The 24,815-nt window shown below is 41.3% G+C and overlaps 1 protein-coding gene across 1 annotated transcript in view; it reads right to left on the bottom strand.

Annotated features, from left to right (window-relative positions):
- Positions 1–14,872, bottom strand: part of LOC122411097 (T-box transcription factor TBX20-like) — a 44,520-nt gene extending 29,648 nt beyond the window's left edge. Inside the window, exons 1-2 of the mRNA XM_043419638.1 lie at positions 14,125–14,872; positions 3,217–3,679 (exon numbers count right to left, since the gene is read on the bottom strand). Coding sequence (XP_043275573.1) covers positions 3,217–3,679; positions 14,125–14,296 — 635 coding nt within the window. The 5' untranslated portion in view covers positions 14,297–14,872. The remainder of the gene's footprint in view (positions 1–3,216; positions 3,680–14,124) is intronic.
- Positions 14,873–24,815: the final 9,943 nt, after the last annotated feature.

The raw sequence follows: 24,815 nt of genomic DNA, 5'->3' as shown, positions 1-24,815 counted from the left end.
ATCTTTTACATTCGTGGCCACTCGTTTCTTTCCTTTTTTTCTCTTTTTCAAACACTTACACGTGCGTGTAGCCTTGCCTACATTCATTCTCACGTTAAAATAAACCACGTGGAAGTGTTTAAATCGCAACTCCATCGTGAGGATATTGAGAGTGGCATGATTGCCAATAAGCTTTCTTTTAATTCTCATATTTTCTCTCTTTCGGTTCAATTTAAACTGCTCGTTATTGGTGCCGAAAATTGTCAATTTTTCTTCACACCTTCCGAATTTTTGCCTTTGCTGGGAAAGTGAGAGGGCAATAGTTGACAAACTCAAATTGAAAACAAATATTTTAACTTATCTTTTTCGACGTATTCGATAATAGAGACCTTAGAAAGAATGAACATTGACGAGCTATTATTTTTCTACGGTGGATTCCACATTGCGAATGAGACAATGAAAATTTATTCGAAGATCGTTTGCATGCTATTTTTTGTTTCCAACGTGTCATTGTCTTAACAACTCGAAGCATAATTTTTCAAAGTTCGTCCGAGAAGCGGAGAATAAAATTCATTGATATTCTTTTATTACGATGAATTGCCACGCGTGTTGGGCGAGACAGAAACAAAGAGAAAGTCGAGATACGAGCAGGGAGAGTGGCGCGATATTTTCGAATAGCTTTGTTGTGCGCGTTACGCGAAAAAGGGCTGAGTCTCATGAGCTCGAAGACGAGAGGAGAAGGTCGCTGATGAGAAAACCTTCAAGACGGGTGCGAAACGTGGGAAAATGGAAAAGATTTTTGGGGGGGCTCTTTCGTGAGAGACATGCTGAGGGTTTGGTGGAGAAGTCGACTTCTCGACGCCCCGTTGAGACTCCAACAATTCCACCTGATTGCTCGAGCGCAGTGTGTCGTATATACGAATATTATTCACTCCGTCTCTCTCATTCTCGTTGACGTTCTATAAGCGTGAAAAGTCGTGTTAGCGTCGAGACGTGAAATTTTCTGGCTTGTTATACAATTTAACGACGCTATTTTCTACGCCTCGAGTCTCGTCTTTCATCCACATGCCAGAGGACCATCGCCACCATTTTATTTTAATTCTTTCACGAATACGTGTCAACAAGCAGTTTTTGAATAATGCTCGATCGATTCAAAGGGCCCTCACCCTCTTCCCCTTCTCCTCACTCTTTCTCTCTCTGTCGCGTGTCTCGGCGATCTCGACGACGTTGGAATTCCCTCAAATTTCACGCTTTATCGAAACACAATATCTTGCTTTCGGATGGAGAGATCTACCGAAGGTTAAAGTCAAATTTTTTAGGCGCCACTCGCTGTTTCATCTAAATATGTGTTTACACTTTTATTTTATTTTCAGTCCTTGTCCTCACGTTTTCACCCAATTTTAACGAGACCGTGAAACTTTTTTTCTCTGGAAAAAAAGAACTCTTCGGTTGTAACTCTTCTTAATTATTGCTACGATCTCCGAGGACTCTTTTTTTACAACGTTTCTATAAATATAATTAGAAATAATATATGAAATGATATTATAGAAATAGTATAAAAAAGTAAAATGTATCGTTCGAACGGAATGATGAAACTCTCAATTGCTAATTCCACTGATTTTTTTTCAATCTAATCTATTGATAAATACTCCATTCCTCTTCCCTTTCACTCGTTTTATTTCAACAATCTAATTGTAAGTATATTCATCTTGCGTGAAGAGTGGAAACATTTAATATATCTTTTCTCGCTAACAATTCGTTTCTCTGCTGCATAAATACAAGCACGCAGCTGTTAGCGTTTCATCCGGGATAATTAATCATTTTTATGCGACGCGGTAATTAAAACTCTTGCTACTAATGCTCGATGGTGGAAACAAAGAAACGGTCTGATTGACGTATTGAGCTGGGAATGGAAAATGAATTAAACAAACCCAAAAAGTAATTAAACAAACCCAAAACAACGAGTATGCCGGAGACTACATTTTCTTCTGTCGAATTGACAATTTATTTATTCTTGATGCTCGAATGTATTTCATGACTCAATTATGTCGGACGATGAATAAAAAACTTGTGTAAAATTTAATTTTAGCAGTTCAAGCACCCTTCGAATAATTCGTTGATCGTGCTCACCGATTATTATATCAATTTTGAGTGAACTTCACTTTCTCCAGGGTAATCTCAATAATTTCACAATTTCCTCTCTTCTCGAAGGGTCAAGATGGATTATTGATTGAAATTTGTATTTTTGGACGGGCGCAGCAGCGGGTAGGAAGAAGGAGAAGTAGAAGCGGATAGTTTGCATTTTCAAGGCTGTGACACGAAGAGGGTCGTTGTTCCTGCGTATATTGAAACGCGTGGTGCATCCACGTTCTTCGCGCCCAGAATTGTGCTGCACCCCTCAACACATACGTAGATATCTATACGTATATATGTAGATATGGCCGTGTATAGTAGAAATATACACGAATATACTCGGCAGGTAAAACGTATAAGCACGAATATCTCATAATTCCGACGTGGTCACGCATCCCAGGAGCGCGCGTGCAGCTGTCCAAGCCACGAAAGATAGAGAGCGGGAGAAAAAGAGGAAGAGAGAAAGAGAGGAAGAGATCCTGGACTTTATTAGCATAGCCTATAAAAATGGACACCATTCGCTCGCGCGCTGTTTGGCTCGCGCGACCGTTTTCTCGCGTAGCTTTACGATGGGACACCATAAATTATTTTTTTAATTTCTTCGAATATCTCATAAAAAAAAGGGAGAAGCCGGAGTGAGGGGGAGAAAAAATAGTTGAGAGGGTGAGAGAGAAAGAAAGCGCCTCATCCGTTGATGACTCGGCACTCGAACGCTTCCTAAATTATATTAAATAACTGCATAAGCCCAGTGGCTCCGATAAATAATACGTTCAGATAAGTATGAGATACACGCATTCGTTTCTGCGTGTATATATACATTCAGGCACGAAATCTTTGTATGTTGAACTCTCCGTGTCAGGTCTATTATACACGCGCGTGTGTTAACCTCAATGGTTTTGCGTCGAGTACTAAATTAATAAGCCAAGCTCGCGAGAGAGATCGAGAATACGAGCGAGAATAAAAGAGGTAGAAAAATATCCTCGTCGCGGGGGGATCGCGAAAATTTATTCTCTCTCGATGCGTATACGTACGTATTAATATGTAGGTATATATTTTTCGTGTGTACGAACGTGTGTAAATATGTGTACACATGCGATGACTCACCTGCCGGTCTTGGTGATGATCATCTCGGTTCCAAGTTCATTGAACTTGTCCCAGAGTTCTTTGGTCTCAAGATGACACTCGACGTTTCTCAATTCCTCCGAATTACACGTTGTTCTATGACGTCTCTGTTGCTGTTGTTCACGCTCCCTCAACTGTTTCCTCGTCAAGTTGCCACTGCCGTTCCTCCTCACACCGCCACTCTCAATGTCATTATCCAGCGAATCCAATTTTCGGGAATTCGTTATCTCGTCGCTCAAGCTCGGTGGACCACACTCGTCTAAGCTGCTGCATTCTTCGACATCGACTTCCTCCTCGTCGTCACCACCGTCGGCCGACTTTGCCTCCTCGCTTTCCGCCTCCCCCATCCCTTCGTCTATTTCGTCATCTTCGTCCTCGTAAAGTATCGGTCCTTCCGTTACTACCGTCGCTGTTGCTACGATATTCACCGGAGACGTTCTCACCCCTGATCAACAGACAAAGTTCGAGGGAGTTCAATATTTCGCCAATTTTTTATCTCCTGGGCCATTGTTTAAGTTATTCGACTAGCAAACGCGCTATATCCTTCTACCGACCCTCGATATTAACCCTTAGTGTGCATCTGGGGTCAGGTTGACCCCAAAATTTTTTTCTCATACGTGAATAGCATTTACAGATGAGCATCTCATAAGTAAAACCCTCAATATTAAGAAATCGTTATCCCCTCTCTAAAAGTAGGGAGCATAGCCAACTTCATATACTCCAAAATAAATACACTTTTTGGAACGGTTGCAAAGTGGGACCCTTGTCTGTAAAACTCCGTAAGGATTCTTTTCAAAACTCAAAATTTAATTTTTTACCAGAGATTTAACCGAAAAAGTGCTTTTTACGCGCACTATCAACTTTGAGCACGTTTTTGAACAATGAAGAAAGATTTTTTTGGAAATCCGACTTTGCAGCCTTAAAGTTGGATCAATTCACTGCAAAAAGTGACTAAACCTTTTATTCCGAAAAGCGCGTAGTTACCGAGATATTCGATGTCAAAAATGACCTGGGCTCAAAGTGACTCCATGTGCACGAAATGTCTCGCTGTCAAGGTGTGCACACTAAGGGTTAAAATATCGATCGTCCAATTATTGCGAATTGACTTGATCACTAAATTTCCAAAAACCTCTAGAAAATCGATCCTCTGAAAAGTATTTTTATCTGCTGTTACAAAATCACCAAAATTTCACGAACGAGAGTAATTCGTATTGAAAAATAACAATGTTTGTTATTCTATCCAACAAACCATCGGATAGGACGAAAAAATGTTTTGCCTCTGACATTACTCGCGGCGGATGCGTATATACACGCGTTAAGGGTGTTGGTGCCCGTTGCGATAATAATTAACGCACGCCGAGAATGATTTCGGGGCAAACGTTTCCTACTCTATCTCTTCTCGTACAAGAATACGAATATAAACGTGTAAACACATTTCAGTGAATGAGAGCCACCAATATATAAATACGTAGTAGAGAGAGAGAGCCAAAATTTGCTCCGGTGTGGTCGAGTAAAATTAGCGAGAATATTGCACGCAGTGTACAATATTTATTATTTATTAAACGGGCGTATCGTTTCGTTGGGCTCGTTTCGATTAATGCAAAACCCACGGGGGAGTTGCGCGACGAGCAGGTATTGTATGCGTCCCACGGACATATATATCTATACGGTTGAGAGGTGTGGCGGGGTTTGTATAACTCGGTCTTTCTCTCATTTACTCACACGCTACTGTGTGTGTGTGTGTGTGTTCATTCCATGCCAGAATCGTTAAATTATCCGGTTGTATAGAAATCAGCGTGTATATAAGAGAGCTGGAGGGAGGATTGAGAGAGATAAAGTGCTCCCTGCACGCGTGCACGATGCACAGTGGGTGCGAGAGGATTCTCGCCAATCGAGATCGTGAAATACCGCGTAACGGAATCGCGACTCGGCGACTGTGAGAATCCCAAGATACGCCAAAGTTTTTCAGTTTCGATATCATCGCATTTTTCATCAAAACATATTCATCAGAACGTCGATTTCTATAACACTTTGCGTTCTACATGCCGATACGGAGGTCGATCGAGAGATACAGTGATGTACGAGTAAAAATATTAGGGCGCGAGTTCCGTATAACTTTATTGTCAAAACACATTATATATATCGCGCTTGATTCAGTCAAACGGAAAATATTCTCAAGTATTCAATGGATCGTTGACAAACGATCGGAATGATAAAATTATTCAATTGGGAACATTATAAGGCACTCAGACTTTTTGATGAAATTAAAAAATAAATAATTAATATATTTTCAATGCGTTGAGCTACAGAGTTCGAAGAGGTCGCGATCGAAAGGAAAAAAAAATAAAAATGTGTCAACTTGCGGTATTCACTGAACTAGCCGCGCTGAAGTTTCCAACATTATTGGAGTCCAACGAAATGATGTAAAAAAACTCTTGAATTATTCCGGTGAATCTCCAATTTTGGTCCCTGCTGGATTTGAAATTCGTAGTTTTTCAACCTACACCAGCCATTCGTCAAATAAATAATTAGTGAATTACAAATCTTTTTTCGTTCATTTTGTTGGACTCGAACGTTGCAATCTTCAGCGTCGTACTGAACTACCGTAATTATTTCATTATTAAAGAAATAAATTTCTAAAGTTATCGAAAACAGCTGAAAAATACTATCCCTACTTTAAAGACTCCCTAGAAGCGACTCGTCATAACACAAATGTGGAGTACTTGTCTCAGAGTCGCTACCGCGACTCTAGATAGTCCTGTTCCATGAGTAGTTTATTTGTAATTTCGAATCGTTGTTCAAAGTTGTTGATTGTAATGAATCAAGTTGGATGAGAATGAGCAAGCGTTAAAACTCGATTCTTCTATATTCAATGGGGATTTAATTTCAATTATTTTTAATCAACTCTCATGAAAAGTATCAACGTTGCGAATATACGTATACGCGTGTACACGCACATAACTTACGCTTCATTTTGTCAGGTATTATTAAGTGCTTGTAAAGCCCAGCAGTAGCGAGCGTGGAGTCGCATCCTGTGCAGCGTCTCGAGTTCAATTAATACTCCCAATATATATAATAAAAAAAGAAAGAGAGAGAGAGAGAGAGAGAGAGAGAGAGAGAGAACGCAACTCGAGCATTTATTCCTGTACGGACTCTCACAGTGCGATATAACCATCGATGAAATACATTTGTCACTCTACCCGCGTGAATGCGTTCGAGGCTTAATAATTACCGGACTGAATCGAGCACGACAAGGACGAATGAAAAAAGGGGGAAGAAATGAAAAAATAAAGAGCGAAAAGCTATAAGGACGATGTAGTTTGGGCAGTCAACGCCGGACGGAACGAACTTGATGTCTGGTGGTTAAAAAAGTGAAAAAAGTTCGAGCACTCGTCGCGAGAAAGGCAAGACCGCGAGAAAGAGAGAACGACGAAAGCCAACGAGTGAGTTTCGTGCGGGGAAAAGGTTTGTCTATGAAATAAATTAGAGCTGTTGTAGGAAAAAGTGTGAGTCGCTTCTTAGTTGTATTGCTCGTCGGGAGAGAACGCTTATCGCGCAATTATATTGACCAGCACGCGAACTTGCCATTATTATATTTCTCGTTAGAGAGCAAGAGAGAGAGGCAAAGGAAGGGAGCGAAAAGAAGAAAAGGAGAGGTTCTAACACTCGTGGGTGTTTAGAACTCGAACTCCTGTCGCGTATTGCTATTCGATTTTATATATATAGCTATATCCTTTTAATGATGGAGCTACACGTATATATTTCTATATACCATTACAAGTACAACCATACAAGTATCGGTATAGATGTATATTCTTAACACCAGCATTATACGCTGCAATATCTTGTTGAGCTCCCGGCCACTATCATTTCCCATCAATTTACAAGTTTATGAACTTTACCACGTATTATATACCAACCAGAAGATGAGAACTTCAACGAGACTTTAAATTCAACTTGATTTCGTTGTGATGTAGACTTTATGCAATTGTATTTAACAGCTAATCAGCCATGTCACGCTCTTCTCTCGTCGCATATTAACCCGGTGGTCTTTGTAAATCTTCATATTCATAAATGCCTCGTGATGATAATTTTTTTTTCGTTTCGTATCCGCGTATGGGGCCTTTTACATTCAATCTATTTGTAGATCTCCAGAACTAATTATTTCTTTTGAATTACAAATTCCTCATAAAAAATAATTGGTACAGTTAATCTTTGGGATTTTTCTAATCTGCGCTGCGCTTTAATTGCCGCTCTTTTCTTTCCAGTTTTCTTACACATTTCATACAATTTTTCGACAGTTCCTCGTAAAAAGTATCATAATATTACGTGCCAAATGTTTGGACACGGAAAAACAAGTTTTTCGAGGGGATAAATCGAGGTTAATGAGACAAATACATTCTAGAGAGCAACTGTACGTTTGCATCGACACTTTATTTTCATACGCGGAAAGCCAACGAATTGAAATATCGAATTGAATTTTTGGTGAAACTTGAAACGCCTCGTGCTTCAGAAAGGAGCAATTCGCTTTCGCAATTCGCGATGCTTTTCGCGGGACCGAGAGCGCGAGAACTCACGATTATTATATTTCTCTCGTTAGAGGAATAATGCACGACGACGTGAGAGCTGCGCGCTTTACAGGCACGAACTAAAGGGTGCGAGGGAGGCAACGAAGGGAGGGGAATTTGCCCGCACACGTTGACGTGAGTTAATGCAAACTATTTACCTATCTCGCGAGTCCTCGCGAACGCGCCTCACACAGCAGCCGGATCACAATTTAGTATATTGTACGTGGGCTTTATATACATGTGTATATATCAAGCACATATAGACCCGAGAGCTCTCGAACTCCCGCTCTTTTACATTCGCACGCGTATACACATAGAAATAGAGGGAGAGAGAGAGAGAGAGAGGAACGGCAACGAGCACCCGTGAGGATTTACACCCGTGATTAATTTCGGCCCCGCAACATTTCGAGTTCTTCGCGCAGAAATAATCATCTGATTTACGATCGTTCATTGAGAATAAATATTACGGTACTGTTGCTACTCCTGACGCGGTGAAATAGTGAAAATTGTGCGAGCCCGCTTATGTGTATTCGTACAGGGAGAGAAAAAGCGTCTCGAGCTCCTAATTCTATGACGAATGCCAAATCATTCAAACTCCATTGATTATTTGTATTTTAATTTATTCTGTTTTATTTGCTGACGAGCTCCGTTTGACGACGCGACGCGTCCAAATTACGATTTCAAATGAGGCAGGTTAGCGAGACGACTGTAAAAACGTGCGCGACGGAGCAATGGAAGACTTTCCGCGCTTCTAAATTTCTTGATGCTCGAATGAACGTAGAAGAGTCACAACACTGTTGAATAGAAAAATAATGATGGGTTTTTGTGAAGAAATTGATAAATTGATCAAAAATAAAACGATAAATTTGTGAAGGTTAGAGCCCGAGCAGAACCTCAACGCTTTTTATTTCCACGTCCGTGCTCAAAATATTTAATGTTATGGTTTTAGTTATATCGGATAATCACGCATTCCGATTATTTCAGGTTATATCTATTTACATCTATTTACAATTTATGGCAATAATTAGTCCTCGGTCATTAGCCATGATGTTACATAATGAAGGAATAAAAATATTGCGTCTGAATCGGGATTGCGCGATTCCCGCACATTTTACACGACAATTTCTTTTCGAAAATTATGTGACAACGTACCGATCGACACGTACTCTTGTCACATAATCTTTCTCTCTCGCTCTCTATCTTCCTTTTCCATGTTTTTAAATCTTCTCTTCTCTCTTTTTGTGGAGAGCAAAATATCTTCAACGGGTCTCTCTTGTTAATATATGCATCCTCGTACACGTCGTATATATCGTCGAACAAGTTATCCGAACATCCATTTACTTTATCATATACGATACCGGTGGAGCACACTCCTCTGCAATGCGAGTGAGTTATTTTCATTTTTTTTCGTATTCTTTTCTTTAGCTCCACTTCACTCTTCGCAGGGCTCATTTTTGTTCCTTTTTTGCATGTTCGAAGGGATGTTATCTGTCGTGAATGGCGAAAATTTTCCGGCTCGAGAGTCCTCGCGCGATTACACGCGCGGTCAAATATTCTCGATATTATTTATACACCGATCTCAACGTTTCTGTACTCGCGATCGAGGAATATTCTTGCCATCGATCTCACCTTCCATATTTTCCATTACCGCGTTTTGTTTTTATTGAACAATATTTTTTATACACTTTATTCGTGCATGGAAAATTCATTTCACGTTACTGTATTTTATTTCATTGATTCTGCAACCCTCCTCCGATTTGTTAGGCTCTAAATCGATCATAAATCAATTATAATCAGAGAAATATATTCCAATTAAGGTTCCATATATGTTTCTTCGCAATATCCTCTTTCACGCATTGATCGAAGGAGAACGAAATTTAAAAAACTTGCACAAGTGCGAGCATAAAATGTGAAGGTAGTTAGTGAAATTCGAATAGTCATATAACTTCGCTCGAGTTTGCAATCGAGGTGTAGTTCGTGCACGAAACGATTTTCTTAAGAACGTCTTGAAATTTACACAGAATTAAAATGGGTAGTCGACTGACAAGCATTTCAAATTTTGAAGGATTCGTCTTATCGGTTATTGTGACAAACGTTTTTAAATATGAAGAAAAATACGCAGAGTTATAGGGACGATGCGTAAAAAATCGTTTATCTTTCCGCATATATAACGAATGAACGCTACTTACGAAGTTTACTAAAAAGTACACAATTACAATGAAGCATATAACGAAGGTCTGGAAAAAAATTCGAGACGATTGTCTTACCAGTAATAAAAATATAATACGTTAAAGATTGAACGATATTGGTAATGAGCACTCGTATAACCTCACATTTGCTTATTCCGGCATTTTGTTTCTTCTTGGCTTGGACGATTCTTGGCATAGCCTACTGTATTTTTATTAATACTTTTTTCTTGATTCATTTCCTTTTGTGTTTTCCCTTTGCACTCTCTAAAACAGCTGTAGTATTTTTGCCAAGGACGACTAAAATTTCGGGTTCGATCAGTGATGGATCCCCGATTAATTAATGGCTTGTAGTTGCATTCGCCAAAAGATAATTTGAAAATATTTATTTAGAATTTCGAATTAATAACCGCGTGACATCAATTTAAAGTGATTATATCTTTGATTAGGAAGTAAAAATCGATCCAATTTAGACACCCATAAAATACAATTCTTCAGACATGATCTAATACCTTAATTACGTGCAGAAACAACGATTCAGAGGCTTCCGAACGTGTTTAGAAGGAATTTTGAGAGAAACCATCCACGTGAGAAAAAATTGTATTGATTTTTTGTCCCGGTTCGTCGTACCCGTATATATTTCCGATCGCGTTTCATCCGATTTTAAGGGTGTGAAGGAAAGAGGAAAAGAAGGGAAAGAAAAACATCGCGTCTCGGAGGATCGCATGTCCCCATAAATAGCACATAAATAGCGTATTTATGTGTAATTTAGAGGAAACCCGTTCCTTATTCTTTCCTCGGGAAAGATATACCCGCACGGGGATTAAATGCGCCGACGGGACGACGAACAACCTCGGACATGGAGGAGCAATCCTGCTGCGTTTTCGCTGCGCTTCTCTCGCGATAAACTCCAACCTCGGAACGATTTTTCGCTCGCGCTTACAGCATTTATATATATTAATAGATTCGCATGAAAAATCTACACTTTTGCTCGATACGAACACGCAATGAAGGAAAAAGTGAATGCACCTTGTGTTTAGCGACACTCGGCGACATGATGTTTTCATCGCTGCATCTGCGCTCAAGTATGACGATTATTTTAAACGCATGCGTTAAAGGATTCAACCTGATTTCATTCGCATTCGATTATCATTTATTTTCACACTTTTTCTCATAACTTATCGCGCGTTTTTCGCTCGTATTTTTCTTCCGTTTACACGTGATCGAACCAGTGCCTTGCCTCACAAACGTGCTCGGTGCGCAGAGTCGATTTCCTTCTCCGCATTAATCCGCGTACTTGCGTTGGATTAATTTATGAATTTTCGAATGTTTTACCATATCATTTCTTCCCAACAGGACTTCAGTGCTTTTCAAATTCCATTTGTTTACTTGAGTGCCTAAATCATTTTTTTTTTTATCTCTTTAAAGAAAACTCGCTCTGCACGACGTCAATTGATAAGTCGAGTTTTACGTGATTAATATTGATTTATTTATCTGCGTACTATTATTATTATTATCAGTCAAACGACAAAACGAACATGATGAAAAAACTGTTTTCCATTTCGACATCTTCGCTCGGGTGTATATACAATAAATATTCGAGGTAAGCGAAGAAATATGAAATTCTTGTATCAATAACGAAAAATTATATAGTACCAACGAAATATCTAACGTGGAATTAGATGAAGGTGAAGAAATGTGCTGGTTCTTTTTTCGTCGTTAAATCACGTTCTACGATACGAAATGTGCAACAACTCGACACAACACTGTTGTGGAATAAAGAGAACAAACCGATCGGCTTTTTTTTATTCCTTCGCCCATTAAAAATAAGAGCCTTTTGTCACTCATACATATACGCGCCCGCTGGGTCTTAAGGCGCGTACGCGCCACGTTTCAATTTGTACACGTGGGTAAATCCACTGCGTGTTATTTTCCATTCGTCTATTTAATGCATGCATAAGTATACTGTATTTTGAGACTGTTTCGTTATGCTTTTGTGTTTACGAAGGTACGAGATTCGACAAGTATCGAACACAAATTTGGATGAACTGAGGGCGGGAGTCGAGATAATTTCGTTCGCGACCGCAATCTTTTTCATTCACTTTATTTCATTTCTTTTAACATGCGTTCAATACCATTTCAACGGTCTCAAGACTTTTAAAGAAAATATTAAATTTTGTTAAGTGAGAAAAGTCCGAGAAAATTTTATTACGAGTATCGCGCGACGTAGCGATGATTGTCCTGTTAATCGAAGCGAAAATAAGTGAACCGATGGGAAAGGTGGTTTTACAATAGCATCGGAATCTGTTGTGCGGTCATTAGACGAATTCGAAGCTGAACGAGGCGTCATAAAAACCAGAAGAAAATATTTTACCTGCAGAATCATATTCTTTTTCTTCTTCAACGGACCAGAGACGTCGTATATCTCTACGATCTTTTATGGCTGAAATATTCTCGTGTTTTTCCGCAAAAATGTACATTTTTTTCTTCTCTCTTTTTGACTCCGAAGACCGGTGAATACCGCAGTGATATTTATAGCCGCAAATGCTCAATCGTTTTACCAGCAGCACGTCTGCGGATGACGAAGTTTCAGCCACACAATATCGCAGTTTTCTTCCATAGACATACAATTTACCTTAACTCCGGATATAGCGAGTTACAACTTTGGCAGACCCCAATTTTAGGAGCTCTCGAGGCTAAAACTTTGTTGGAAAAACACTTCTTCCCCGTGAGAATAACTCTCTGAATTGTACATGAATTCCGCTTAAACAGGGGGGCTCATAAATTATTTTTGTAACTGAAGAAATCATTGAGAGCTACCGAATTAACCTTAAATTAACCTTCCTCCGTAATTACATCTTAAAATATTATGCTTCGAGGAGTCGTTGAAAACTTGGCTGTTCCGCGGGATGTATACTCGAATTTTTATTACTTCGATGCATGCCTTGGGTGAATGTTTATTTCGAAATGCTTCGATTAAATTCGACGGATTATTCGCGGTAAATATATTTGGTATTTCTAACTTTTAGTGCTCATATGCCGATCTCATTCCCTGGTCCACATTCCAGGCGCAAAAAAAGAGTGAAAAATTGTTGTTGCGTGCCAACACGTTGTTCCTGTCAATTAAAAGTATCCAGCAAAGCTAAAGAGCGATCCCCGAGCAGCCTATGAAGAAATACGAGGAGAAACGTGTGCGAAAGACGCCGGAAAGTTGCCTGCTTTTTTGTTACGCGTATGCTGGCTCATGTACGGAAAGTGTTATGTACGTGAAAATAAAAAAGAAGAAAAAAAAAAAGAGGGCGAAGGAAAGGGACAACGCGGTGCAAGCAAGACCACCCAGAATCCTGTCACCATCGAGCACGACAGGCAAAAACGAGAGAGAGAGAGAGAGAGAGAGATAGGAGAGGAAGGAAGAGTGAGAGGGAACGAGAGGCGCAAAACTGCGCGTGTATATAGAATCACACGCTGCGAAAGGGTCTCGAGTTATATTATACGGAGCTTGGCAACGGAGGGAGAAAAGGGATCGTCCGGGGCACTTAAGATCCTTTGGCGATCGCGTTACTCAACACGGAGCCGGGCTCGCATCTTTATTTCTGTATATGTATATGTAGTTCCTTTTTTTCCTCATTCGCCTCGAGGAAGAAGCGTTTCTTCTTCCTTCGCGAGGTTTATCCGTTCATCAATCGTCCTTAGAGATGCATACCACAATTTGTGAGTTTGCCTCGAAAGTGAAGTGAAGTTAGACTCTCAGGAGATCTCGATCTCGGAGCTTCTGCGTATATAAAGCTTTTTGAATAATTTGAGCGAGGCTTTTGCTCCAGTCCGAAGCAACGCTCCCTCATCCTCGACCTGCTTCGGACGCGTGTGTCAATTCTTTCGAAAGATTCGGAGCTCTCAAAAGCAGTCTCGAAGTGTCCAAGTCGAGGATTCTTCAGGAACTTTGAGTGCCCGTCGGAACGAAAACACGAGCGAGAAATGCGGTAAGCACTGTCTTCAGAAATCTCCCTACGAACGATCCTTTTTCTTAATTTATTCTCACGGATACCGCGTCATCTCCGTTGCGCACTGTTTCTTTCCAGGGTGCTTTTAAAAAATGATAAATCTGATGTAGTGCGATAAATAGGAGCGAGACTCACGATGATCGAGACTCGAGGTGGTGACGAAAGGTTTGCCGTTGCATTCCACGGTGTTGGCGGCCGTGTTACCAAGACCCTGCAGGTGGTAATGTCCGAAGGACGGACCCCTGGGCGCCATGATGGCCGCGATGCTGAAGTCCGTTGCTTTACCCCTCTCCCCCTTCGCAGGCATCCCTCCTGCCCTCCTGCTTCTTCGGGGCGTTTGTAAAGCACAAAACTACACCGCACCCGCACCAGAAAAAACAACAATAACAAGGGGAGCAACAATTTATTCAGCAAACGACGATTCCCGGATTGTTTTTATCGAGGATTTATCGAGAGGAACTTTCGCGCTGTCCAGATTCTTTCGAATGTAGTCGTTTGGTGTTTCTCCAAAGATTCCAAATCTCTCGATAACCTCGTGCTTCCACGGTAATCAAATTTGAAATAGGGGATATTTTGAGACGAACACCAAATCGAGAGTGAAAACCATCGTCGTTGAGTAACCGCGCGCGCGCGCTCGCTATTTCATTCCTCGTTAAACTGCCTGCGATCGATTCGCGTTCGCCTCGTTTTTAACACACGATTAAATAAATATATAAAAAAGAAAAGCCGATAAAATAGCGGTGGAGAATTCGAAGGAAAATTTCGTTGGTACGAAGTGTGTGCCGACGAAACCGTATATACGCACTATCTGGCGTTTGGGGTTTATAAACGGGAAAGATTGGACGATCCGGCTCGGCGCACAACGCGTCTGCGCTCACCGACTTCCCGAACTCCACTGACCTCCTACTCCTCCTCCCACGTTATTTCGCGCCCCACCACCGTGGCTGAGCGTCCACAACGGAGAACAAGTTGACGGAGAGACCGAGTGAAAAGAGAGAGAAACGGTATAATGGGGCGGGGGGGGGGGGGAGAGTGAGAGTGAGAGAGAGAGAGAGAGAGGAGCTGATGTTTCTTGTCCGTTTGGATTTGCTGCGCCTCCGATACGTCCGTCACTTCGTTCGGGTAATCCCCGTTGCGCTCCCGTTCACGCTCCGAGCTCGAATGCGCGCGCACCAGGCCCCGCTCACACCTTTTTTCGTGCGAGCGGCTCTCCCCACTCCCGGGCGTTCCATCGTTCCTCTTACTCGCTCCAGCGGTTCATTCGCGGCTCCGTTCCAAGCGGTGGGCGTGGCTCGCTCCTTCGACGAAGGGGAATTTCGATCCATGCCTTTTATTACACCTCACCACGTTCGCCAATCCCGTCTCTTGCTTCAATAATCAATGGGCGGTAACGCGTCAAAACCCGCGGGGATTCACGCCCCTCGCGAATTGAAAGGGCGATCTCGGGAGAGAAGAAATAAAATGAAAAAAGGGACAATTTTTATCGCGCGACGCCGGGGATACAACGCGTACACCGACTAAATCGGCGCGCGTTTCCGCGCTTCGCGGAAAGAAATCGATCGCGGTACCCCGGCGAAAAGAATAAAAAATATCACAACCCTCCGACGCTCTTTTTCTTTTTTTTTTCTTTTTTTTTTTTTTCTTTATCCAAGAGGTGATACAACTCCGCATGTGTACTGCAGTTTTTGCGTCCTTCTCGCTCTATTTATATTTCACTCGTCTCCGGGTTGACGCGAAAACGTTCGTTTTAAAATGGAGGAGGCAAGCTCCAGAGAAAATTCACCAACTCTCTAATAAAAGTTACACCGCACGCCCCCCCCCCCCCCCCCCCCCCCCCCCGGAGACATTTACATTTTGAGGTGTGCGGCAAGCTTCGCTATACAGGGAACTTTTGGACTTGCGAATACTTGCGAATCGTAATTTCGCTATTCCAATGCAATATCTTAATCAAAATGCCCAACGCGCACGCCGAGTTTGAAAAAAAAAAAAAAAAACAAAAAAACACCAAAATATTCTCATTTCCCATCGTTTCTCTTTCTATTTGTGAATTGAACTTTCCGCATACGACGAGGAATATCTTGCCACCAGAAGCACAAGAGGATCGAAATTGCACCGAAATAACGTATTCATTGGACATTTTGGTCGTTCGCAGGAGATTCCTACGTGGATAAATGAAAAAGTGTGAAATTAGTACGAGGATAATCGAGTATGCCAATCAATATAATTGAGAACGAGAGCTAGGAAGCCAGAGAGAAAGCTTTTCGAGTTGAAGATGTAGCCGAAAACGTGTGTAATAAAGACCGTTACGAGAATCTTTCCGAGTTAAGTATCTCGATCGATCACGGGCATGCCATATTTCGTGCTGCTGTTGCTTCGGGATAAATATCCCTTCCCTCCGTGGATGTGAAAAAAAAAGAATTTTTTCCCCCGAGAAGAGCGACCTGAGAAGTCGCAAAGGGAGGAAGTGAGTAAAATTTAAAAGGAGAGAAAAAGGATGGAGAAGGAGCGAGAGAGACGGGAAATAAGTACGGCCACCAGGGGTTGATTTACGGCGTGTGTTTAGGCACTTAGGCGCTTTACTGAGCCTCCTTTATTATACTAATTTCTCGGGCATGTCAAAATACCTGTAGGATATACCCAGTACAAGAGAGAGAGAAAGCCTCGAGCGCCCTCTCGCGGTTGTCGTTCTCGACCTCATCGTCGTTCCCGTCGTCTTTTTCGTTGCTGGTATATTCTATTCGACACGCTAGGTGCACCCGTAGCCAAGAGTATAAAAGGTAACCTCCCGTTATAAAATATGAAGCTCGGTTCGCCGCATGCCACCGCACTCCGTGTCATGTCCCATCCACCTCATATACTCGCGGCTATTTCCGCTGACAATTTCCAAAAGGACTCAACTTACATGCCCCTACTGCGGTAATGTCACCGAATATACGCCATTACGCTTTTTTTTCTTCTCTTCCCTCGATATAAATGCTTACGCGTATACGAGCATCACTGCTATTATATTTAGGTAGCGAGGAGAGCTCATGTCCAAAGTCAAACCACGGAATAAACTGTCATGGCTTTTTGCTGTCTCTTTCTCTTTTTTTTCATCATGCTCTGTTTCAGGCAGAACCGTTTTTTCTTTGGATATCGAGCAGACTCTCTCTCTCTCTCTCTCCTTCTCTCTTCGCAGTTTTCTCTCGTGCTCAGACTCATTTGAACGCCATTTTCTTCTCCATCATTCATGCCCTTCCCTTTTTTTCTCTCAACCACTCGAGAGTTCTATTTTTGACTTCTTTTTTTTATGTACGCAAATGTGCAACGTGTTGCTGTACGACATCAGATCTCTCTCATTCTCTCGCCTCGTGTGTCTCACGCGTGGATAATCGGTCAGATCTCCGGACAGTGATAAGTGCTCCGCGACTGGACCACAAAAATGTATTTCACGATTTATCGTGACATTCGTAGCTTTACGCTCGAAAAAAAACTGCTTTCTTGACCCTTGAAACAACAATGCTCGAAGAAGCCCTTCTTGGAAATACAGTGATCATCTTCGACTACTTTTTCCGAATTCCATGGCAACGCAACGGTGTTGAAAATTCGAATAGCGGGCCATTTTGTCTTCGTTTTGACAATTTTTTTCTAAGGAAAACCTTTTTCGCCAAAAATGGAAGACTCGCGAAAGCGAGATACAATTTTTCTCGTGTTCTCATCATTTTTCTCAAATATTTCCCAGAGGATTACTTTCATCGAACGTTTATAAAAACAAAAATCTTCATTTTCTCGTTAAAATACATAAAAATAATGAAGGATCGAATGGGGGTATGATTCTGTTGTGTTCGCAAAGACTGTCACGAAGGGACGAGTTATCGAGGCGTTTAAGGGGTTAAGGCCAAAAGAGCTGAACTCCAACTCGATTTCTTACAAAAATAAGTTCGTATAATAAGTTTATTTAAGAAATTGCAAATTCGAGGTTGTGTTGCCTCGAGACCACTCGTTACAAATTCTCGTCAAGCACTGGCGATTTTCAGTTAATCAATAATGTTGTCTCGAACTTTTCCTTCTGGAAGTTTCGATGCTGACATCGAGGGTCGATATGCGCTCGTTCAGGAACGTCGATATTTCGCCATCGATGCGTCTACCCTCAGAGCGCTTAATTTGTAAACTCTTTATTTTATGAGTGCGATATACGGACACAATAATTCAACATTTCCGTATGACTCCATGTTCGAAATTTCGACCCGATGGCATTTCCGACGAGCGGCGTTTTAACTCCATCATTATATCGCGGAATCATCCGACATTCTGTCATTATTACACACGCATGCAGTCCCTATATAAAACTCTTCTGACGTCAGAGAAAATTCCAAGTATTTACATACTCCTATGTAATCATAATTCACGAGGACATGATATTTTTATGCGTGTATGTGTGAATAAATTGGTAAGATCGGTTGATACGGGAAAGTCACAAGTGGAATAAGCTCGAGGGACACAGAAGCGAGAGCAATGTATAGTGTAATACACAAGCTGCGGTATGGAGAGCGAACTGAGAGTGGGAAATGTTGGTGGTAGCGGAGCAAAATCTTGAGCAGCTTCCACGGAGTGTGTAAGTCTGCGTGCGGATACAGCTCGGGGGCATGTGCACACGTTGCAAGTCGATCGGAGTACACACATTAGAGAATAGCAGCGTGTGTGCGTCGACGCGAGTTTTCTCTTTCTCTCGGCGGGATGCAAATGATTTGAACTGCGGGAGCAAAAGGAGCAGATATGAGGAAAAAAGGAAGAAGGGCTCGAAGAGCAGGTAAGATTTCGCGAGAGAAAAGAGCCGCGTGGAGGTGGGAGAGAGGGTTGAACGTTTATTCGTGGGAGGAGAAGGAGTGGCGATCACTTTTTATCTCCCTTCCTCTCCCTCTTTGGCTGCTCCGCGAGAGCGGGAGGACGATCTTTCGTCGTCACGACGATCGAATGGGCCGAGCGGGGATACCGAGCGCATTGAGTTATATATATATGCATACACGCATGCACGTGAGTATGGTGCACAGGCGTTAGGAAAAATTTAAACGCGGCAGGAATATACAACGAGAGAGCGCACACCCAACACCCAATGCGTAACTCTCATCCCCAGCATGCACGCTCGTGAACCGTCTCATTCATCATTCAACCAGGAGATGAGTGCGAGAGGGGGAAAGATGAGGATATTATTACCGGGAAGAAAAATACCGGGGAAGGGACGATGAATCCTGAGAAGGAAGAGCGATGGTCGGTCTTCTGTAGGTGACGTTTATTCCGCGTGGAGTAGGTACTCGGGGCGTTATTGAAACAGGTAGGAAAGATCGACACTTTGTTTTGTTTGATTTCTTCTCCTCCATTGCTCTTCGAAAAGGATTTTAACACTTTTTTTAATCGTTAATATTCTGATTGGTTAAAAGTATAGTCGTCGTTTCCAACATTTGAGTTTGTCTTTAATAAAATTATGTTATTCGTTGTATTCAATAAAAACCAAATATTTGAATTATTACGTGAATTTTTTTCTGTCATCCATTTCCGCTGTCATGAACACGCAAGGGAGAAGAAAAAAACATTCAATCAACACATCGATTTGCTTGGGATTGGACAATACATAAATTGTGATCGAAGAAGAAATGACAATTGTGTAATTGTGTCGTGATCGATTTATGGAGTTTGACGAGAATTTATTGTTGGTCCATTTTTTCTCAATTTGTTAATCGGACTCTGAAGTCAATTTATATTACGTATAATTAAATGCACATTTTAATGGCTGGTGACGACCACCATAAACACCGAATTGTGAACGCATAGTTATGCTTGTTAATTCGGACGATTTGGTCAATGTTTCTCTCATAAAGTGCCAGTTAATGGCCGCCGATTTTTTGCAATTTTATTCATTAATTAAAGCGAATGAATTTTCCCTATAATAACAAAAACTAATTGGCTTATTTCGATATCAGGTGAGAAGATTCATATCTTTTGAACTCATCATTCAGTCATCGCGGATGTTTTAACCAAACTTCAAGTAAAGACGATATTATACAGAGTTTCGTTACTTTGATTTTCTTTTGGTAAAATAATACCATCTTTTTCTCGTTTTATATGGAGATCGAACGTGGCAATTGTAGCGATGAAAAGTTCTTGGTATTACCGAGTCAAAAATGCCATAATTCTTGGAGCGATCATCCATATGTACCGTTAATATTCGTCCTTTATCGATTGATGAGTATGCCACAGGCTACAATAATCGCGTATAGGTATTGAAACGTTCGCAGGCCACCCAAGTACGAGCTCGAGATCGGTGGCGATCCTCGAGATATTCCACCGTATTTTATATATGTATGAACATTATTTTCTCACTATTTCATCTTCTCTATTTCAGTACAACGAATACATCTTAAAATACACCCACTTGTAACCACCTCAAATATTGAATGAAAGAGTATTTAGCCGAAACAACAGAGTACGAGTTTTCAGCGAAGATATTCGAACCGACACAGTTTTTTGAGATTCCGATTGATTGTACAACTCGTAATCGTTCTCAGTTCATCCGGTCATATTCATTCAGTTCGAAGGGAGATCCGCAGAACTATATATAGGTGAGGAGGAAAAATGGGCTGAAAATTCCAAATTTCTTGCAATTCACACCCATCGCAAAAAAATTGAAATTTAATCTTCACCGGGCAGCAATTTATTCTTCAACATTTTCATAGCCAATCGATGACACTATTCAAAAGTTGTTGAGCCAGTCTCGGAAGGATCACCGCGGGATGCTGCTGCTGGCAAGCATAAAAAATCAATGCCAAAAAAAATAAGAAGGCGAATGAAAGGAAAGAAAAAAAGGTCTATAAACGAGAAGCAAGTTTTGTACGTCGCCGTTGCGTCTGTTGGCGCGTGTGCGATAAATTTAAAAATGATCGTAGTAACGCCAGGAAATCGGTATTTTATGTCCGCGCATTCGAATATCTATAAATTCTACGGTCTTCAAGCTTCGTGAAAAGAAGACTCAATCTCCAATTCATAAATGGGAATTTCTCGTTTGGTTAACAGTCTTTGTAGTGTTATTTACACATATGTGCATTTATACGTGCGTGAATAAAGGAGATTCCCTTCCCTAATGTGTGTGTGCGTGTGTGTGTGTGTGTGTGCACGCGCGCGCGAGTATAAGTAGCGGAAAAGGTGAGGTCGCTTCTCTCGTAACGAGAAGTCACGAGTTGTCAAGTGCCCTTAACGATAATTCATAACCGAGGAGATTACGCCTTGGATATTAATGTGCCATGGTCATGGCGTGCGGTATAACGGTTAGCCATATCCGAATCACATCAACACCGTCGTACCGGTGTATGTATAAAAGTATCCACATATTCGAAGCTTATTCTCAAAGTTTAATGAAACGTTAAACGTGTATGTCAAGTACGCGTCTCAAATTTTCTCCACCAATCAAATGCGGACGAGAGAGCGATGAGCTAACTTGACGAGTCTTGGGTTGTCATGGTGGAAGACTAGACAACAATCGTCCAAGCCCCCCTCCTTGACACTATACGATATTCCAAAGTATCTACAGCTCTTACCGAACTGACCGGTTGGTAATCGAGCCGGAGCCAACATTTGTTATACCTGATTTTATTCACCAGTCATCGTTTGACCATTTCGAGCGTTCGCTATCACCCACATTCCGTATTAACGAGATTCATAAGTTGTCCATCATTTATTATCGAATGTTCTTCATTCCGTTTTGACACTAAAGAAAATCATGTCCGGGCGGAAAAAAAACAGCGAGCCTCCAATCATTTTGACAGTTGTTCCAGACAATTTTGTCTTTGATACCAAATCATTGAGCCTTTTTCCATGATTACCCGGATAATAATTGAGAAAAAGAAAAATCCGAACAATTGCCCGGTCAAACTGTTCGGTGAATCGAACTTGTTGCCAAGATTCGCAGAAATCGGTGAACTTCATTAAAACGTATCTTATCGAGCATAAACGTGAAAGCATGAACGCGGTTGAAATTTACTCTCGAAAAGGAGAGAGGATAGGAACGCCTGTGTGTGCAGAGCGTCCAACGAGGAAGAGCAGCCAGACGTTATCGCGAGTCTCTCGCACCCACCTACGTTCCTACCTGCCTACGCGCCACGATCCATGTATTCCTTAAACTTCATACTTGTTCGTATTAACGTATATATGCACAGTAGTTGGGTATATATAAACAGCATGGGTGGCCACATGTGGCGAGGGTGTCTGGTGACACATTATTTTCGCTCGCCCTTTCTGGCCAATGATGCAGTTTGAATTCGCTCTCTCTCTCGCTCTTCCATCTCGTTTCTTTCTTGCTTCCTCTCTTTCTCACTTTTATTTGAAACTTTTTGTGACCGCGAGGACTCGAAACCCCATACAGTCATCGAGCTTTCGTTGAACACATTTACTTTTATTGTCTCTCGGGTACTTTGCCATTATTTATGTTCCTGCACAGAGCAGAGCGAGGCATCGTTAGCTCTGCACTTTTCACCGGCGTACACGTACGCTTGCTGGCGAATATGAAAAATTATTTACAAAAATACCTCTTTATCGACGTTCTATCGAAATTCCCATGATTCCTCGAATTCCTCTATTATCTCTTGCCCTTAATTGGGCACACTACATTGATTACAGTTGGGAGTGAAAATAACGTTTGACTATGTATTTTCGTATCGTGGAGGTACACCCGATTCGATATAAATCATGTGATTAGATTCGATCTTTACAAATTATCAGCTCTTCGCGAGCTTATCGCACAGAGAGGAGAGAAAATTGGTTTTAGATTAAATGAAAGTCATTTATCTGAAAGTCAGAGGTGGAAAGATAATCGTCTTGAAAAGCAGGAAGAGTCTTGCGGTGGATATATAGAAATTGAAAAGGATGTCAGATTTGTATACACTCGTAGTACAGATATTTATATATATATTGCGCGTTTGAATGTACAAGGGCTATATGTACAAGTTCGTTCACCGATTTCGTAAGTTATGCTGATCCAGAAACCGCGTCGACGCATTATCGCTTCTCCTCTGTTTCTCTCTCTCTCTCTCTCTCTCTCTCTCTCTCTCTCTCTCTCTCTCTCTCTCTCTCTCTCTCTCTCTCTCTCTCTTCGCTTAGGCGATCGTCGTTTCAACATCAATAAATAAATATTAAAAAGATGGCTCAGCACTTTCGTTTCGTTTCACGAATATCTTCTCTTCGTCTCCGTCTCGCTTTTTCTCGCACATGATCTTCGTCGAGAGACCACTACATTTGTCATACCGGCGATAATCCTCCTCCGAGCCTCTCTGTGCTATCGACTCGGCCTCACACACCGGCTCACCCGTAGAGATTTTCGATTTTTTTTTAATTCTTTTACGATTCGACGCGATTTTCTGCCTCCCCGTTTCATTCAACAAACAATGAATATAATTATTGAAAGATAGGAACGATGATCGTGGCCAGTGAAGGATAAAAAATAAATTTCTATTATTATATATGACGAAACTCGATTTTCATCAATCTCGCGTAATCGCCGAACGCGAATAAATAACAAATCAGTATTTTGCTACAACGTAGAATCCTAATGGATGTAAACATGAGTTATAGTATAGAATACTTGTTAGGCAAAGAGGCGTGTCCGGAATGATTATAAATATGTTAACGCGTCGGAGAAATGGGAATAAGTATGGATTATTCATGCCTCGTCAACGTTCGGGGATCGTTCCCGCCCCGCGATATACACGTGTTTTAACACCAATTCGCGGACTAGAAACGCTTGTGCGGCTGCACGACTGCACCAGCAGAGAATCGTCGTGTTTCTTCTTGCCGGAATATCACGTATGCCAGAAAAAAAAACGAATGCGCGCATATATCTATATTTGTAAACCCACGCAGCCACTCGAATGCACTCGTCAGAAGAAGCAAAGTCGGGTTCTCATTGTGCCCTTTGGAGAGTACGAACGAGAATTCTCGACGTCCAGACAGACTGTGGCGTTAAATATATACAATATAGAGAATATGCGCATACGAAGGAATTTATAGTTCACAATATACGTGGATTTTGAGATACTTATCCGCGGCGAGATACTATTTTTAGATAGGAAAACTTTTTTCAACACGCGTAATAAACATGAGCTTAACTTTTTTCCTCCTGATCGTTCTCTCTCCGTTTCTCTTTTCTTATCTCGGGTCTGTCGGATAAGTAGTTACACACCGTACACAGTGTATGCATAAGTACGTGAAAGTTAATGTGGAAGCATCAAGAGCACGAGGATTAAAAAAGCGAAAAGTCTCTCGGGAGCGCGTTGGCGCCGTGGTGCTCTTCATAACACAACCCCTAAAAAGCCTCTTGAGAATAAACTCTTCTCAACTTCGGGGATGACGGGTTCCTTTCACCCCAACCCCTTTCCTTCTGTTCCTACGATAGTTTAACTCGAAAACGGACTGAACAAGTCGCGGACGAAAGTTATACTATCTAATTCGGAAATCTTGGCTCGCGTGCAAGACTAGAATCGAAATTAACATTGAAATTAACAAATTTGCTTGCGCGTAGAACTCCAATGAAAGAATAGAAAATAAATTGAACGATTCTCCGACTATTTTTTCATTCGATCAGAAATTTCTTGTGAATTATTTTACCCATTGCGTTTAATTCGATACGATTTAATTTGAGCCGTCACGGAGTGTGCACTGGAAAATAAATTTATCGATTCAACAAAGTTTTTATTGCATCTACAAATCGTGGGGAACAAAAAAAATCCGCGGAGAGAGACCGAACGAGAATCTTCGCAATCGACAGAAATATCGTATAAACAAAAGTTTTGTTGGAGCAATAA

Source organism: Venturia canescens, chromosome 5 (genome assembly GCF_019457755.1).
Source record: "Venturia canescens isolate UGA chromosome 5, ASM1945775v1, whole genome shotgun sequence".
In the NCBI taxonomy this organism is placed as follows: domain Eukaryota; kingdom Metazoa; phylum Arthropoda; class Insecta; order Hymenoptera; family Ichneumonidae; genus Venturia; species Venturia canescens.
This window is presented reverse-complemented; position numbering and strand designations above follow the sequence as displayed.